The 15,633-nt window shown below is 42.6% G+C and overlaps 1 protein-coding gene across 3 annotated transcripts in view; it reads left to right on the top strand.

The window, feature by feature from the left end:
• The window catches only part of IL1R1 (interleukin 1 receptor type 1), a 71,073-nt gene extending 66,032 nt beyond the window's left edge, over positions 1–5,041 (top strand). For all 3 annotated transcript variants that reach the window (XM_080812907.1, XM_080812906.1, XM_080812908.1), the window contains 2 exons: positions 869–1,036; positions 1,788–5,041. In XM_080812907.1, coding sequence (XP_080669033.1) covers positions 869–1,036; positions 1,788–2,206 — 587 coding nt within the window. In that variant the 3' untranslated portion in view covers positions 2,207–5,041. The remainder of the gene's footprint in view (positions 1–868; positions 1,037–1,787) is intronic.
• Positions 5,042–15,633: the final 10,592 nt, after the last annotated feature.

The raw sequence follows: 15,633 nt of genomic DNA, 5'->3' as shown, positions 1-15,633 counted from the left end.
AAGAGATACAGAAGATAACTGAGAGGCTTTTTACTTAAATTTTAAAATGAAAAGTGGCATATACAAGCATTAGTAGTTACTCTTACACATCATTATAGTTTGGGGACTGAACAGGCTGAATAGCATTGCTTTGCAAGTTCCTGCTTTAGTGTTCTTAACAGCGGGATAAACAGGCATTTCAGAGCATTTGTTTGCCAGTCCAGTTTAGTACTGTTGAGGGTCGGCCCCTTGCTGGGTAGGACATAGATGACCCCATGATCTGCCTTCAGAGGAAAGAAACGATGATTTTCATGCATCAGGGAAGCTCTTGCTTTCTCTTTTGTTTAAACCTTGCAAAAAAAAAATTAATACTATGATACTACATAAAAGGAAGAATGGGTAGAATTCAGGGCTGAGACACAGGGAAGAAGATAAGACCAGGGAGCTAAGGATAGTTCCCCGACCATGAGAGACTATGGACTCTGAAAAACAACCTGAGGGTTTTGAAGGAGTGGGGGGTGGGAGGTTGGGGGAACCAGGTGGTGGGTATTAGGGAGGGCACGGATTGCATGGAGCACTGGGTGTGGTGTAAAAACAATGAATACTATTACGCTGAAAAGAAATAAAAAATAAAAATAAAAAAAAAGAATCTCTGCACATGAGGTGGCCATTCAGTAATAAAGAATATTTTCAGAGTGAGACACAATAAAATAGAAACTTGTAGGAGAGGACCACTTTAAAAAGTTACTGTATTTTTGGTACAGCTGCTTCATTCATACGTTCACACACACACAAATTAATAATTCATTCTGAACTGCTTGTTGGGGAGACTGACTTTACCAATTCTTTCCTTTTTTTGGATCTAAATATTTCACATTTTCTCCTCTAGCTTCAGATGGAAAGATCTATGATGCTTACATACTATATCCAAAGACTCTTGGGGAAGGGTCCACCTGTCCCTCGGATATTTTTGTGTTTAAAGTCTTGCCTGAGGTCTTAGAAGAACAGTACGGATATAAACTGTTCATTTATGGAAGGGATGCCTATGTTGGGGAAGGTGAGTGTGTCGTGGAAAAGAGTAAAAGTCTTTGTTGTAAAAATAATTGCTAAAGTTAGGTTTCGTCTTTCTAGAAGGAACATGGTGTAGGTATACATATTTGGCCGTTTTAAGAACCTCCTCGGTGGTGTGTGATGGTGATTTTCACATTTATTAAATGCAAAATACTTACTTTTCTCATATTTTGCTGGTAGAATAATTAAGTAAGTTTTATTTAGTTTTGGAAAACTTTACAACTAGTTAGATCCAATAGTTACTTTCCACCTGAGACAGCAACACCGGAGTGGAAGAAATCAAATGGTTTAAGGTTTTGAAATTTCTACCAGAAATAGATTCTGAGTCCTAAATGAAATATTCAGCTTTTGTGGGTCAGGTTTTGAGCTGGTCTATAAAATCAGAAACTTCTTTCATCTTAATTAAGATGAGAAAAAAGAGGGGGCATCTGGGTGGCTAAGTTGGTTAAGCAGCTGCCTTCAGCTCAGGTCATGATCTCAGGGTCCTTGGATAGAGTCCCAAAGAGGCTCCCTGCTCAGTGGGGGGTCTGCTGCTCCCTCTGCCCCTCCCATGCTCATGCTGTCTCTCTCTCTTTCTCTCTTTCTTTCTCATAGAAGTCAATCTTAAAAGGATGGGAAAAAAGAGCATTGGAAGACAAAAGGGATGGGATGGGAAGAACCTTGTGGGGTTTTGGTTTGGGAGAGGATGATTATTAATTGAAATTTTACTCACTTTTACTGTGCTTCATGTTTTTCAGACATTGTTGACGTCACTAATGAAAACATAAGGAAAAGCAGAAGACTGATTATCATTTTGGTCCCAGAAGCAACAGGATTGGGCTGCCTGGGGAATTCATCTGAAGAGCAGATAGCTATGTACAATGCTTTCGTTCAGGATGGAATTAAAGTTGTCCTGCTTGAACTGGAGAAGATCCAAGACTATGAGAAAATGTCAGAAACCATTAAATTCATCAAGCGGAAACATGGGGCCATACGCTGGTCAGGAGACTTTAGGGAGGGATCATGGTCTGCAAAGACGAGGTTCTGGAAGAACGTCAGATACCACATGCCAGTCCAGCGGCAGCCCCGTTCATCCAAACCCCAGTTTCTGTCCTGGGCCACAAGGCCAGACTCTAAGAAAACGCTGCAGAAGGAGGTGCAGGTGCCTCTTGGGTAGCAGGGGAGAAGCTCGGCCCAGAGTTCTTGGGTGACTCCCATTTTCGGGCATTGTAGGCTGGGCTGTGCCCCCACTGACCGTACAGTCATAAAATGCACCTGTGGTGTCCCTTATCCCTGAGGTCACCTGGAATCAGATTGTTAAGGGAACAGAATGTGGTGGTGATAGCAGGTCAGCCCAATTCAGAACCGAGGGCTTAGAAATCCTTTTAGAAAGCAACAGAAGCCCCGCCTGAGTGTTTGGACTGCTAACAGGCACCGGGACCGCAAATGAGAGGGAAGAACTAGCAGGAAATATTTAGCATCTGTAAACGGTTTTATGAAGTTGTCTACAGTCCAGGGGTGGGGCCGTGGCCCAGTCTGGGGACTGCCTGGTCCCTTGCTGCACGCCCCCCCCACCGCCACTGGCTTTCCTTGGCAAAGTGAGACTGGTATTTCACAGACGAGGGTAGGAGAACTTTCCATTTGCTTCCCACTTTCCATGTGCATCAACAGCCAGCTCTCCCTTTCCAAAGACCGAATTTCATTTTACAGACCTTTATAACTCTCATTTCGGTGAAGAGAGGGATTTGTCAGGATTGCACATTTTTGAAATAACCTTAGCTTTGTGCTGGAGAGAGAGACTAGCAAAAGCAGGAATTGCAGAGACCTGATCCAGCTCTTCATGCTTCCCTCACTGGAATGACCATTCTGTTCTACCCTCCTCTTCTGTGTTCCACTTGACTCATCGCTTCTTTGGGAGGACAACTTCCAAGTCACTTCCTCCTCCTCTCTGCTGCACACCTGGCCCACAGATAGATCAGCTGTCCTTCAGGAAGTGCTCCTCTAAGTTCCTCCTGCTCCTACTAAAAGCCCTCTGCGGGGCTCCTCCTGGTTGAGGATCCAAAGCCCTATTCCCCCAGTCTGTTTGCATGGCTGTGCCCGTCACCATCCTGCTGTGTGAATGCCCAGGTCAGCCTCGCGTACCTTCATGCCCACCGCTCCTGCTCCCTCATATCTGCTTCTCCTCCTGTCTCCTCTGACCAGAATGCCTTCTTGAATTTTCTCCAGCGGACCAGTTTTATGAAATTTGAAATTTACTCCAACTCTGTTCCTTTAAGAGTTTCCCCCAGGAAACTGCCCTAGGACACCAGCTCTCTCCTCTGAGTCTGGTAGCACTTAGTCTGTTGGCTATCATTTTATGAGAAGGCTTTCTGACTCCAGCCAGAAACTCGGCTCCTGGCTTGGGAGGCTGTGGGTGTGTCTCTTGTCTGGGTGCCTTCCAAGTAATTTGCCTACTTGACGTAGATTTGGGTAGGGCTTTCTTATTGAAAAATGTCCACAGATTATCAGATTTAACTTTCATAATCATCCTAATGTTATAGAGAGAGCAAGTGACCTATTTTTTAAACAATGTGTTCTTAGCGCTGTCAGACCTAGGGCTCACAACGGTGTTGCTGGCTTTGAGTGTAGTGTCTTGAACACTTGACTTCGGGTCAATAAATGTCCCTTGCAGTCCTACCCCTAGCCCTTTTGTGAGAAGAAATGATTGTTTTCTAGGATGGTGGCTGAGTGTAGGAAGGCTTGCATTTAAGAAACCAAATTCTAAACTTCTGAGTGTTGGAATTTACAAAAATTCTGGTTAGGTTTTCTGAAAACCATTTCTGCTTTCGTATATTCTTTCCTGAAAGGTAAATGTTTCTTAGTGAATTAAAAATGAAAGCAAGTTAGATTTTTGGTATAGGAAACTATGTTTTAGAACTTGATGGTACTCCTTAGAGAAACCCCGGAAAACTGAAAAGCCAAGTTCACATGCCATTTGCCCCATTTTAAAGGTTGATGAACATGGACATGCCCTCTGTTTTTTTTATTTTTAATGTTCATTGTTACGGGTGAACACAAACTGGCACAGTGTATCCCCGTCCCCCACAGTGATCAGAGCTAGACAGAAACAGAGCTGAATGCTCTGCCTCTCCTCTTTCTACCTGCTTTCTCTTGGATCCGATCTGGCAGCCTCGAGTAATAGCACTGTTTTGGAACTGCTGTTTCCAAAAAGCCTTATTTTTATTCGGCAGCACACACAGGGCTGGGGTTTGGGGTTGTCATGGCCAAAAGGCCTATCAGCTACTTAAAACCTAGGTTGCTGATGATTTTTAGTCTGTCACCTATAAAATACACTTGCGTGTGTAGCGCCAAGGAAGCCAATTCTGGAACCTACACTGAGCCTCAAAGCTGGCCAGAAAAGTAAGGAGTGGAGAATTACCAGTGGCATTGCACCTGGAGTTCAGGGAGGGACAAAAATCAAGGGATGTGCCTGGGACCAGGAGGAGCCCCAACAGGAAAGTGCATGTCACTGTGTCACTCCCATTTCCCAGGGGAGGATTCCGGAGGAAGGAGCGAGGAAGGAGCGACACTCTTAGTTCTCTGGGAACTTCCTTTGTTTTATTGTTTTCCCCCAAAACCTCTTTTAAGCTCTTCCTTTCAGGCCTTCCTCATTAATTAGATTTTACTGCATTATCTGATGGTGGTCAGCCTAAGTGTTTGAAGGAAGGTTTGCCAACAAAGCCTTTCGCTTCTGGTAGTGAAAACTGGCTTAGCAGAATTTGTATTTTCCTTCTCCTACTGCTTCTTTGTGTATTTGTGATAAAAGAAAAGGTATTGAGCCATTTTTTCCAGTGGTATTTTTGATAAATTATATTTTTACTGGTTAATAATGAAGGGTTTTTAGAAATGTCTTTATATGATTATAAGCAGATACCAAGTATTTTTATACAGTAAAATACCTGATCCATGTACAGCATGTATCACTGGTCAATGGATTGAATTTATTTTCCAATAAAATTGGCAAAACCTGGTATTGAATATTCTCATGAAAATCTGTTTCTGCATGGCCGTGTCCTGGGCTTACCTGGCCACACTCCCAGGTCTAATGTAGGGAGGGGACCCCTGGTGCCTGGGGAATTTGGAGGCCATTAGCCAGCCACTGAGCCCTGAATATCATCTGTAGCTTCAGGGGCAGTCTACCTGTCTCATTGCTTCTAAAATGGATTAAAATGTGAGTTTGTTTTTTTAATTATTTGCCGTTTACCAGTTTAAAAAAGATAAGGGCAACATTTGTATGGACTTTTTTACATTTTACTAAAGGTTTCTATTGTTTTTCTCCTTTGACCCTGGAGTGAACGAAATTGGCCAACATGGTGTCCACCAAGCTCACAATGCTCCGGAACTCCAGGGATCAGAGAGCCTTGCCCTGTCAGCGCTGCTCTGTTCTCACCTCGCAGTTCTTCTCACAAGCAGGTGGCTCTGGCAGCACCCAGGGAGCACACCCGAGGGAGGCGGGTCAGCCCAGAGTCTGAAGGCCCACCCTAGATTCTGCCTCCTCCTTGGTGTGCAAATGTGGACAAACTATCAGAGCCCCAGTTTCCTCACATATAAAATGGGTATAATATCTCCTTCGTAGAGCTGTGTAAAGATTAGAAGGATGAGGTATCTTCTGAGAGGCACCGTGCCTAACATACAGCAGGTCCTCAGGAAATGGAAGCTTGGTTAGTAGCAATTCTATGAATACACTTTGGTCATATTAGAATCTGCAAATAGAATGGAATTGCATAAGAGAATCTGCAAACCAGAAGTGGCAGCTGACACCGAGGGAAGTGGGAAGTCGAGCCATTGGAAAAATGAAGTACAAACACTCAGATGAAGCTGTGTGACACAGAGGCCAAGAGCCCTGCTCCCATCAGCCTCCGAGTGACTCTGTCACTGGGGACTGAGGACCGGCATTACTGCGTCACCGAGGACCAGCGACTGATACTCATTCACACTGGCCTTCTGCTGCCCAGGGACTTGAAGGGATGTCTGGTTTCTAAAGAAAGGGATTTCACATGTTGCTGAAGGATTTCTCAGTAAGAACGAAAAAATGCAAGAACCTCTGGAAATTTGGGGATCAGCTATCCAGAAAACTCGCCTCTACAGAATTTCTTACTGGAAACATTCAGAGAGCTTTCCACCAGATTTTGGTTATTTTACCACTTAATATGTTTTTTAACAAACAAACATGTCAATGCTAACAATCATTTAAAAAAAAACATTTAGAAGTGGGGTTTTTTTTTGAATGAGGATTTTTATTCTCTTTACCAAATAACTTCCTCAGAATACAATTTGTTCTGCTTTGTTTTTTGTTTGTTTTTTGCTCTTTGGAAATGTTTCTTAGTTGGGATGTTACCTGGTAGAAAAATTCCTGGTTATAAATTCCTGCACTGTCATAGTTTTGAAGCGAGAGCAAAGCACTTTGTTGGTTTGTACCTCTGTTTTCTCATCTGTGAAATAGGACTTCCTGTGTTTCAAGGTTTTTATGTGTGGAAAGCCTCTGTCCAGCATCTGAGAAAGAACCCCCAAATAGACATTTTTTTAATTTTGCCTTTTGATCAGATAAAACAACAACAAAAAAATCCATTTATTCAGAATGTATCTTTTTCAGATTCAGGGGTTTTGGGTGTGGAGGGAGAGGAAGGCATACCATCTTTTTTTTTTTTTAAGATTTTATTTATTAGAGAAAAAGCAGGGGAGGGGCAGAGGGGGAGGGAGAAACAGTCTCCCTGCTAAACAGAGAAAAAGGCATATCATCTTGGAGTTAACTTCTAAAAATGATAATAGCTTGTACTTAATCCAGTTTTACCAAGTCAGGATCTGGCTTGTTATTTTTAATGTACACTTCACCCTGGAAAAATGCAGGTCTGAACTGCGCATCGTTCTAGGATCAATTGTAGCAGGTTTCCCAGATACTAATTGAGGGGCTTTTAAATACAGGTATCATGGAGTTATAAAATCAGATTTCCTGAAGCTAATTTGTCAGAAGAACATCTTTTCATCTTTGAGGCTAGAATGTGTGAGTGTGGTGAATTGGGCTTGACATGAAAGCCACAGAGAGGGTAGCAGGTAGCAAGAGAATGTTCTGGAATTGGGATGGGGCCAGTTGTTCCTTTTTCACCGAGATAAGATGCACAAATGGACCGCGGCAGTAACCAGAATTCATAAAATAGGAAAAATAGATCACACATAAAAAAATGTACACGGGGAGATAGGTGAGAGGAATCTTCTTTTGCTGTATCAACATTTATTTTACAGCCAAAATATGATTGTGTGTGTGCATGTGCACATATTTGTTTTAGGGAGAGGAAGTGTTACAGGAAACAGAGAACACTATCTAAAGTGAGTATTAACCTATCAAAACAAAAAACATGTTCATCTTGACGCATGTTGCTCAGGTCTTGGCTGATTAAAGCACACAGACCCTGTGTGTTCACCTTAAGCCAGCAAGAGGAGAAACATGGTCCCAGGTAGGAGGCTACCCCCAACATTAACATGGCAGTCAGGAGAATTTGTAGCTGTACCACTTGAATCTAGATGAACAGGATGTTGTTCTTGAGGCCTGTGCTGGGAATTGGAAGACGAATTTACTGAGAGTGAAAGTCAGTGAAGCTTGTTTTTCTCAGAACCTTTGACCTGGAAGTGATCCCAAGTGTCACTGGGATCCCTCTTCTGGGTCAGGGACAAGCTGCACTGATACCATTCCATAGTGTTTCCTGGTTTTCCTTTCACTAAATATAGCCTCAGACTGGGACTCCTGGGACTTCTTAGCATGCGGGAGCGGGGGGATTGCATGAGGAACAGCTCCCAAGGGAACCCACTTCTCCTTTCACTCTGTGGTCAGTCAGTCCTGCCTGATGGCGGCTGCTGTATCTCTCCTCAGGCATCTTACCTCAGTTGTCCTACTTAGCCTCAGACAGAGTCGAGCTTCTCGTCACCTTCACAGCTGTGCACGGTGGTGGTCGTCTGCTTGAACGCTATTGTTAGACGACGTCCCGTAATCCTGCTTTCTTTGAATTTCTTGTTTCCTAAAACGACTCCATGTCCTCCCTCAAATTCCCAAACGTAGGGGAAATATTTTTGCTCTCAAGTTTACTTTTGGATTGTCTTAAAAGTGCTAATTATCTGCCTCACATTATACCAGACACCGAGAACACTTCAAAATCAGAAAACACTTAAATCTAGCCAAAGAGAATAGTTTGAAGAGATGGCACTTCAGGAAATGAATTTGTACTGTAGAAGGTCTTAAATCCCTGACTAAAATATCTGCTCTTTATCATTCGGAGATGGTATAGGGGAGTTATCAGAGATTTTGGGTGGGAGGACATTCGAGAAATGTTGGCTGGGGGAACCTGATGATGCAGAGGAATTAGGGAGTAAAGGTTTAGGGAGGCTGTTAGCAAGTGGGGATAGGAATTCCTCTGCAAGTTGTTGGTATTAGAACCATTTTTCTTAAATGAATTAAAAAAAATCTTTTTGTATTATGGAAACAATATTGGCTTGAGAGAATGCAAAAATTTCTAAAATGTACAAGTAAGAAAAAAGTCATTCATAACCTAACAACTTAAAAATACTTAGGGACACCTGGGTGGCTCAGTCCGTTAGGCTCAGAGCATTAGTCATGATCCCAGGGTCCTGGGGTGGAGCCCCACATCGGGCTCCCTGCTAAACAAAGAGCCTGCTTCTCCCTCTGCCTGCTGCTCTCCCTGCTTGTGCTTTCTCTCTGACAAACAAATAAATACAATGTTTAAGAAAATAATTACTAACATTTTTTAAAAAGATTTAATTATTTATTTGACAGAGATCACAACTAGGCAGAGAGGCAGGCAGAGAGGAAAGGAGAAGCAGGCTCCCTGACGAGCAGAGAGCCCGATGCGGGACTCGATTCCAGGACCCTGAGATCATGACCTGAGCCGAAGGCAGAGGCTTAAACCACTGAGACACCCAGGTACCCAATAATTACTAATATTAAAAAAAAAAGATTTTATTTATTTATTTGAGAGAGAGTACGAGAGAAGGAGAGAGTTAGCATGAGCTGCGGGATTGGAGGTGAGGGGGGCAGAGGGAGATGGAGAAGCAGACTCCCTATTGAGCAGAGAGCTGGAGGCAGGGCTCCATCCCGGACTCCAGGATCAAGACCTAAGTGGAAGTCAGATAGATGCTTAACAGCCTGAGCCTTCCAGGTGCCCCTAATTACTAACATTTTATTGTTTTTCTATTGATGTAACTGAGATCATTTAATATGTGCAGTTTAATCCCCCTTTTTTTAACTTAGTAAAAATATTTGCCCATGTTACTGTTATTTGAGATGTGATCTGAGAGGGACAATTAACCTATCAAATGGATGGTCCATAATTTAGCTTTTCTGCTTTGTTTGGACAGCTAGATTATTTCCAGTTTTTTAGCCATTGGTTGTGAAAAATGAGATAGTCAACCCTGCCTAAATATCTTTGTCTACTTCCTTCATTATTTGCTTTGCATAGATTCCTAGAATTGGTGGGCTGGAGGGCACTGGATCTTTTCAGGTTCTTCACTAATTGAATTGCATAGATGCATTTGCTCTGCCTTCCCACAGGAGGTATGCGGCACTGAAAATACTCGTTTTTAAACCTTCGTCAATTTGATAGGCAGAAAGCATATCCTTTTTGATAAATATTTTTTTGTAAGTTAAACAATGAGGTCAAAAGTTTCACTTAGCCTTGACAGTTGGGGGGGTGACTGCTACCCCCAAATTCTTTAAAACTCTAAGCTAATCAGCAAGAGGACTAAGAATATAGCCCAGATGTTCCAACTCCCAGATAAATAATCTTTTTAACCAATGACTGTTAATAGATGACACTGATTAGGGATAAATGTAAGACCCTTCACTTACAATAAAAAAAAAATGTGTAAGTATAGGTGTCGTAAAATGGCTTAGCAGCAACAAAAGTGAAAAAAAGTATTTAGGATGTTCTCATATAGTAATTCTAGAATGAATGAATGAATGAGCAAGGTGGGGCAAGAACAAGCCAAAATGGCACACAAGTCCAGCCAGACCATAGGTTATATTGACACAAGTGGAACATTTATAATTATAGTGATGAAAGTCCCATGTCCTCCATGTGTCAGAGGCCAGGAGATAAGCCAGCAGCTGAGTGGCCTTGTGACCTGGTGGAGTCTCTGATGTTAGGTACTTGATCTGGGGAGAAGGACCATTGTAGGAACATCAGCAACATTAGATGTGTGGCAATGTGGAAGACTAGGTTCTTCTTTCTATGGACCCAAAGGGTATAAAGATAATCCCTAAGTGGATGACATTTCTTCCTCCCATTCGGAAGGATTGGTTTGCTAGTAGGCCTACTACTGGACTGGGCTGCCATGGAGAGAATGAATTCCTCCCAGTCTAAGCTAAACAGGGATATGAAGAAATCCAAACAGCAGATGCAAGATTAAACCAGGTGATATATAGCAGGTGTCTCTAGTGGGAGGCAATGCCTGATCCAGATCAACTGGTGCTGGGCGGGTGTGGGGGAAGGCTGTTATGATTGTGTGTGTGTGCATGTGTGTGTGTGCGCATGTATAACATAAAAGTCCTTAAATTGTGAGGGCTTAGAAACCTTGATGATTGCACCATGCAATGCCCCGTGTATAGAAGGGGGCATATTACTCTACCCAAGACAGAGCCAAACTGTGGGTTCTATTCCAACCCTGTGATTTTGTGATTCTCTGAATCAGACTGAAGGTAGACTGAAATTGAGAACAGAGAGACATTCAAGGGTACATCAAATGGGTCCCCATATGTTCATTTCCACCATCATCGACCTAGACCTAACCACATCACCTCTTCCTTGGTCTACTCCAGTAGCCTCTTACCTGGGGCCAAGTTTCTCCTCTTGCTACCCCACTCCTCATAATCAATTCTTCACATAGCATCCAGAGGAAATTTTCCTTGATTTTTTAAAAAAAATATTTATTTATTTATTTGACAGACAGAAATCACAAGGAGGCAGAGAGGCAGGCAGAGAGAGAGGAGGAAGCAGGCTCCCTGCTGAGCAGAGAGCCCAATGTGGGGCTCGATCCCAGGACCCTGAGATTATGACCTGAGCTGAAGACAGAGGCTTTAACCCACTGAGCCACCCAGGCACCCCTCCTTGATTTTTTTTAATCGAAGTATAACCTACATTTGGAGAAGAGAACATATAGGAACAGCTTCATGAAGTGTTACAGACATAATTTATCCACACTGCCAGCATTTAAATCGAGAAAGGAAGATACCCAACACTGGAACATTTCCATCATGTGCCCCCTCAAGACACATACAGCCCCTGCCCCAAGGGAAACCACCATTCTGACTTTCAACAGCACAGATTAATTTTTCCTGATTTTGAAATTAATGTAAGTGAAATCAAGTAGCATGACATCTTATTTTAAATATATTTTCTTTTGTTTGACATCATATATATACATGAGATTCATCTGTGGGATTCATCCATGTCCATGCCTGTGTTTGTGTGTAGTCACCCCTCACAGCTCCACAGTGTTTCATTGTGTGACTCTACCCTTCTGTTTTACCTCTTCTATTGTTGATGTGCATTTAGGTAACTTCTAGTTTTTGACTGTTATAAATACCACTGCTGTGAATATTCTGGCAAATGTCTTTTCTGTGTAGGCATGCATTTCTATTTGGCATATCCCTCAGAGTGGATTTGCTGAGTTAGCATCAGAAGATACCAGCAAATAGTTTTCCTAAGTAGTCGTGCCAATCTCTGCTCCGACCAAGAGTCTGTGACAGCTCCAGTTGTCCCACACCCTTGTCAACACTTAGTAGTGTCGGGTTTTATAATTTTAGCCATTTTGATCAGCTTTTAATGGTCAAAGTGACATTTTAAAAATGTAGATAAGATCATATCTCTTTTCTGCCTTAGACCTTCTAATAGCTTTAAATTTTACCTAGAATAAAATCCAACCTTCCTTTTATTGCCTCTGGCCCTGTGTATGGTCTAGCTCCAGCCTACTCTGTGACTTCTTTACCCAGGGTTCCTGATGACTGACTCTATTCAGGTCACACTGGCTTCATCTGTGTTATCTTGAAATGTGCCAATGCTCCCCTCCTTCAGAGATTTTATGCTAGCTGCCCTGCTAGAAGGAGAACTCTCTCCCCAGATAGCTACTTGGTGGGCTACTTGTCATCAGCTCAGCTATGGGGTCTCTTCCTTAGTGAAGCCTTTCCCAGCATGCTATCATTTCATCATATTTCATATCCTTTATGGCTATGTAAATACCTAAACCATCTCTTACTCAGTGACTCTCCTATATCTATCTATTGTTCCCCCGCAACTCCACACACCAGCCACGGGACTGCAAGCTCTGAGAGGATCTGTCTTCTCTACAGCTGTTTCCAGCACTCAAGAATGTCTCCCGGTATATGGCAGGGGCTGTGTGAGTGCTCATCAAGTGAGCCCACGAGCCAGCTGGTCATCAAGCCTGGAGGAGAGGGCCGGTGCGGAACCTCAGGAAACCAAAGGCTGTTGCCCTGCCGCTTCTTCCGTCTCTGGAAGTTCATGTCATCTCAGCAACAACAGCCTGCCACAGCATTGCTACTGTAGATTTCAAGTCTCCCAGGGAGGACAAATGTGAGAACATAAGAACCTTAAAGGTATAAAGATCTGGGCAGAACCTCCACACTTCACCCTAGCCTAATCTGGGTTTCTGAGCATTTTCCCATTACATGCAAACATATTTCTGCTTATCCCTGGGGAACTTTACGTGCAGGTTCGGTTCAGTGGGAAATCCTTAGATATTTAACTAGAACACAGAAAAGCCACTGCATGTTATGTAAAATGTACATTCACAGGTGAGACCTTCGATAACAATCACTGCCCTGCTACTCTTCCATATATGCAACACATCCTTGTGTGAGGAGCAACTAGAGTGAAGGTAAAATTCAACCAATCTGAAGTCAGCAATGCCTCCCTCGCCCAGAGACTGTTGTTTCACACCTGCTCTCAGGATGAGGTGATGAATCCTTGGAGGAATTCTTTCACTTGAGAAAACAAATACAACAACAAAACAAAACAATTTGTTTGGAAAGAGTCCATTTCCCATGGTTCATGAATAACGGCATAAGACTTCCAAAAATGGGGGCACCTGGGTGGCTCAGTGGGTTAAATCCTCTGTCTTCAGCTCAGGTCATGATCCCAGGGTCCTCAGATCGAGCCCCACATCGGGCTCTCTGCTCAGCAGGGAGTCTGCTTCCTCCTCTCTCTCTGCCTGCCTTTCTGCCTACTTGTGATCTCCATCAAATAAATAAATAAAATAAAATAAAATAAAAACTTCCAAAATTGTTCCCATTGCAGAAATGTCTGCAATTGACAAAGACTGTGAGGAGGAAGAGTCAGTGGGAGGATGAGAATAAACCGTGTGCTCCCTCATCAAGTTTCTGTTGCTGTCAGACACTCTGCAAGGAGGTTTTTACAAATGACCTCTCCGTAAAGTGGGTCTAATTATCCCTATTTTATAGATAAGGGTCACCTCTGGTGTTTGAATTCCTGGTCAGGAAGAGGGCAACGAGATACATTTGTGCCTCCCTTTGAAGGCAACCACTATCGGAAGCACCAGAGGTAGGACTCAATGAGCTCTCTGCAAACTGACAAGATGAAAAACTTATAAGCAACCAGGTAGGTAAAAGGGCACACAAGCAATTCACAGAAAGACACATGCATGGCTAATGAACAGAGACAGAGATGTCCCATCTTCCTAGGAATTAGAGAAATGTAAAATAAAGTCACAAGGTCACAAGATAGCTTCTACATCATTGGGCTAGCAAAACTGGCAACATGGAAAAGTCCTTCTGACATTACCAAATGAAAGGATGAAACTCCTATCCTCTAAAGGATGTTAATGTGGAGAAAATGGGGGATTTTTCTAATACAAAGATGCACCTACCCAAAGACACTGCAATTTTACTCCCTAGAGAACGTCTCAAAAATCCACACAAAAGAACATTATAAAAATATTTACACAGCACCATTTTTTTTTTTTTTACCTAGAGGAAGGCGGGAGGTGGGTAGTGGAGGGGACGGTGCATGTGCAGGGAGAGGGAGAGAGAGGGAAACTTAAGCAGGTTCCCTGCTCAGTGCAGAGTCTGTCTTCAGGCTTCATCTCACAACCCTGAGATCATGACCTGAGCCAAAATCAAGAGTCTGATGCTTAACTGACTGAGCCACCCAGGCGCCCGACCACAACACCCGATCACAACACTGTTTTTAAGAGCAAATATGAATTTGAAACATTGTCCAAAGGAGACGGATACATAAATTGCAGTACATTCATACAATGGCAAGTCATACAGTAGTGACCTTGCATGAACCAGAACGACTCAAAATATTTACTTATCATACTTTATATTGCTTAAGGGACACACACACACACACACACACACACACACACATCAGAATGGTAAGCACTAAATAGGATAATAGGGAGAGACACCTATACAGGAAACTTGGTCATCGTGGTTTCTGAGGCTGGGTCTTGATCACATGACCTAGGACTTGTTTTGAATTACTTAGCTGTTAACTATTGCATGATGCCCATTTAAGAGGAAAATTTTAAATGTGAAAATCAGAGAAGAAGAATAAAGTGATTGAATTCAGGAAGTTCCTGCACAAAACAGTTCTCTCAGGGCTGGAACAAAGCCAGCGTAGAAGCTCCATAATTAAATTGTTTGAATTTCTTCCTCCCCTTTTCTAATTAGCAAACAATGTTATCAGACTTCTCCAAACTTTTAAGGTAATTGAGAGCCTGCAGTAAATATTTTGGTTTTCTGTTGTTTTTAATTGTAAAGTTTATAATCCTGCCCACCCCCACCCTGCATCAGCTCTGCCTTCAAAGCTATGTGCTTCGTTCTCCCTGTATCAGGAAACACACTTGGCATGGAAACCATCCCTGGAAGTGTCAGTTTCTGGTCCAGAGCCTCACCAGCAAAAGGGAAATACCAGAAATGTCCCATAAGAGGTGCTGCCGGGGGCTGGGTGACCCCCTCAAAACTTCGTAAGCTTTGGGGCAACTATACTGATTGGACTTGGCATTCATGCCTATACTCAAACTATAAAAAAGTAAGATATGATCCACATTTTTCATAAGGTAGAAACTGAAGCAGATAACGAAAATTAAGAAAAATTTGGAAATAACTTCTAATACTGCTTGTAACAATAGTTCTATATGTGTATCACTTGACCGTTTCCATAGTAACACCTTTGTTTTGTTTTGGGGGAAGACACAAACCTGGCAAAATGTGCACATACAGAGGAACCTCATTGAATGCTGATGTTAGGAGAAATAAAGATCTCCTTTCATAGCTTAACAAAGCGGTCCTCGGAACATGAGCCCAAAGGGTCCCCCCAAGATCTGTGAAATCAAAATGATTTTCATGATAATATTCAGATCTTATTTGTCTTTTTAATTCTCATTCTTTCACCTGAGTATAGTGGACATTTTCAGAGGCTGCCTGGCAGTTTCCATCCTAAGAGATTTGATACAGAAGAAGGTCATTTATGTTGTTTATTGTTGTTATTCCAAATAAGTTATTATTTGTTGTTATTC

Source organism: Martes martes (genome assembly GCF_963455335.1).
Source record: "Martes martes genome assembly, chromosome: 9".
Classification (NCBI taxonomy): domain Eukaryota; kingdom Metazoa; phylum Chordata; class Mammalia; order Carnivora; family Mustelidae; genus Martes; species Martes martes.
The sequence above is the reverse complement of the archived record's forward strand: the minus strand, read 5'-3'. Positions and strand labels throughout refer to the sequence as shown.